Raw genomic sequence first — 2,951 nt, 5'->3', positions numbered from 1 at the left:
ATAGTAGCCATAACAACACCTTCCTGTTTGAGGAATGATAGTAAAATTACTCAGAAATTACTAACTTGTAGTAGTTCTTTACTAGCATCAGCTGATGTATTTTTAAGTATTTTGATGGCAACATGATACTCAGCTTCATCATTGTCTGGTTTCCAGTAACCCTTTGAGTGTTTCCATTATAATTGTAGGTTAATGGTTGTGTTCTCACCTCATATACTGTACCAAATGCTCCAGAACCTAACTCCTTCTTAAACTCTAATTCAGTTTCTGGTATTAATATCAATTTTGTTGCATCTGGAGGTACTTTAGATTGGCGTTTCTATATTAACATAATACGAAATGAATGAATATGTTTTAAAGATGCAAACCTCATTACATAATTCTAGCTCAGCAATATAAATAGACTTTCTATTTTTTCTCAATAAAAAAAGGACTAAGATTAGAATGACTAAAACTGTTAGAGTGATTAATGTCAGCCCTCCAAATATTGACCCAATCACAGCTTCAATAGATACAATAGCACCTGTAGGATCAAGGGTACCCATTGTTCCAGTAACTAGAATACACTGTGAACTACCATTCATTGGAACAGTTTCTGCAATAAGCATAATACATAATTTTAGCAGAATCATTGTCTATCTATCATTATACCTCTAATTGGGTCACACATATAAACACACGAGCCATTAGTGCCTCTGATATATGAGCATAAAACACAATCACTAACTGAAGGCCCACTGCACGTTGCACAAAGCTCATGACAGGAATGACACAAAACAGTACCAGTAAAAAAAATACCACGATCCTCTGACAGAATTTCACGATAATAGCCAGAAGGGCAGGTTACATCCCTCTGACACTCAATCTATATTCAATTAAGTATATAAAGTTATGATAAAGCTTATAATGACTGACTTGTTCTCCGTTTCTATCAAGTAAAATGGTATCACATGCAATACAGCCATTACTGTTATTGAATGTCTTTCCTGGGCCAGCACAGCCATTACTAAGAGTACAACCATCAAAACAAGGCAGGCATTCACCTGAAGAATATTAATAGCAATATGCACTTCGTATTTTTACTTACCGCTTGTGCAATCATCAGGCAAATAAGTGTCACCCACACATGACTCCAGACACAGTTTACCTACTCCAATACTTACATTGACAAAGAAATAAGTATTGCAGCTACTACAGTTGGCAGGACCCTATACATTCATAGAATTGATAAATACTGAATAAATAAACTATCTATACCTCTCCAACACATGAGCCATTACAAAATGAGTGACAAGGTAAGCAAGTATTGTTAGCATTATGATTAAATAAGTGACTATAAGGAGAATGAGCAAATAAAAAGCAGAGAATTTAGAAGTAATATGAAAAGCTCAAATTTAAAAACCAAAGTACCAATATAAAAAGATCTAGTCTACCTAATGTTTTAATATGTAAAAATTACTGAGTATATGAAATTAAGTTTCTGTTATACATGCATGCTCTTTGCATTGGTTAAATTTTTAGCTTATTATACATCAAAAACAAAATTTTAAAAATAGTTTCAAAATTTGTTTAAAACAATGGTATACAATATCCAATTGTTCTCTATTTTTGATGCATTGGCATATTAGATCTGCATAATGTTATCTTATGTGCTATGTTACCTTATGTGCTATCTTATGTGATAGCATATAGATTGTTGTTGCTCAGATATAGTGCATTATACAGCCATGAGCATGCAATGTCATCATTATACACAATACAATAGATATCCTTACATTCCATATGTATCAAAGTCATGACAATCTGGCACACACTGTCCATTAAAAATGAAGTTTGTACAAGTCACACATTGAGTATCATTAGGTCCCCAGCACCAACCAGAAGCAGATGAACATTGAGGATGACATGTCATGCTCATTTCAACTATGATAAAGATGGAAAATTTGCTACGTAAAAATAAAAAGGAAGTAGCTATGTTAACACGAGATTGTTCACAGGAACACAGTATGCTTACACCATTGTGATACTCAAGGCAAAATAGAGCCAAAGATAAAGACCATTAGCAAATGAAAATTAAACATATTGTCACCCAAAGTCTATAGTGTGACATTATTTACAGCTAAAGACTAAACAATGAATATACTGTATACAAATAAATGCTTAGACAAATTGCCATGGCAAATAACGAACACTCACAAACAAGACAAAATGCAAATACTAACCACATTCATCAATTCTTCTTCTGTGATTATCCAACACACAAGATGATGATGATGCATTGGCCAGGTAGTAGCTCAAATTCCCAAGGTAACATAAAGAAGGATTATTCTGTAATCGTATACCACCATTGATGACAGTTTCAAGGGATGAAAGATCAATGCTGATCAAATCAGTATCAGCTATTATAACAGAAAACTTAGTTGAGTCACTTGATCCATTGCATGACTGTGATAAAACTTGAGTGGAATCATTACCAACAGTTTTCAAGTTAGATAAGTATGGAAAAGTATTCTTATTGAAGCCACTAATATCCAGTGAGCCACGTATCTCTCTAATGCCATTGAGATCATTCAATATTGATAGACTAGAAAGGTTTTGCCATAAAATTTTTGCAATGTATAACACTAACTTAACATTTGGAGGTACGCTTGAAATCCTCAGTTCAGTAGTAATGACAGTACATCCAGTCAGTTTTCCAGGATCATTATAATCAAACACACCACCAGTACATTCTAAAAAGTAATTCATCCATACCTCTTATGCATATCTTTTTACCTTGAGGACAAGGGCCATCACAAGAAAGACATCTCATAATTCCATTATTAACAACAGGCATATAATTAGAAGGACAATCTTCAACACATTGAGTACCAAGCTCAAAAAGCATATCTTAATTAGAATAATCAAAAAGTAATGATTAATAATAGTTAGTAGATATACCTGGACAAGAT

General features: G+C 33.4%; 1 protein-coding gene across 1 annotated transcript; it reads right to left on the bottom strand.

The window, feature by feature from the left end:
• Nucleotides 1–2: 2 nt before the first annotated feature.
• On the bottom strand, nucleotides 3–2,887 carry LOC100636876 (receptor tyrosine-protein kinase erbB-4-like; the record flags this gene model as incomplete). Its single annotated transcript, XM_019997760.1, has 12 exons — nucleotides 2,776–2,887; nucleotides 2,630–2,732; nucleotides 2,223–2,584; nucleotides 1,776–1,923; nucleotides 1,258–1,333; nucleotides 1,088–1,208; nucleotides 916–1,043; nucleotides 652–865; nucleotides 369–595; nucleotides 209–319; nucleotides 66–161; nucleotides 3–23 (listed from the first exon to the last, which is right to left on the bottom strand). Coding segments are annotated over exons 1-12 (1,719 nt in total), but the record flags the coding sequence as incomplete, so codon positions are not given.
• Between the last annotated feature and the right edge of the window lie 64 nt (nucleotides 2,888–2,951).

The sequence above is a fragment of the Amphimedon queenslandica genome, unplaced genomic scaffold (assembly GCF_000090795.2).
Source record: "Amphimedon queenslandica unplaced genomic scaffold, v1.1 AMPQUscaffold_13354, whole genome shotgun sequence".
NCBI lineage: Eukaryota > Metazoa > Porifera > Demospongiae > Haplosclerida > Niphatidae > Amphimedon > Amphimedon queenslandica.
Note: the sequence above shows the minus strand (reverse complement) of the source record. Positions and strands in the feature narration are given on the sequence as shown.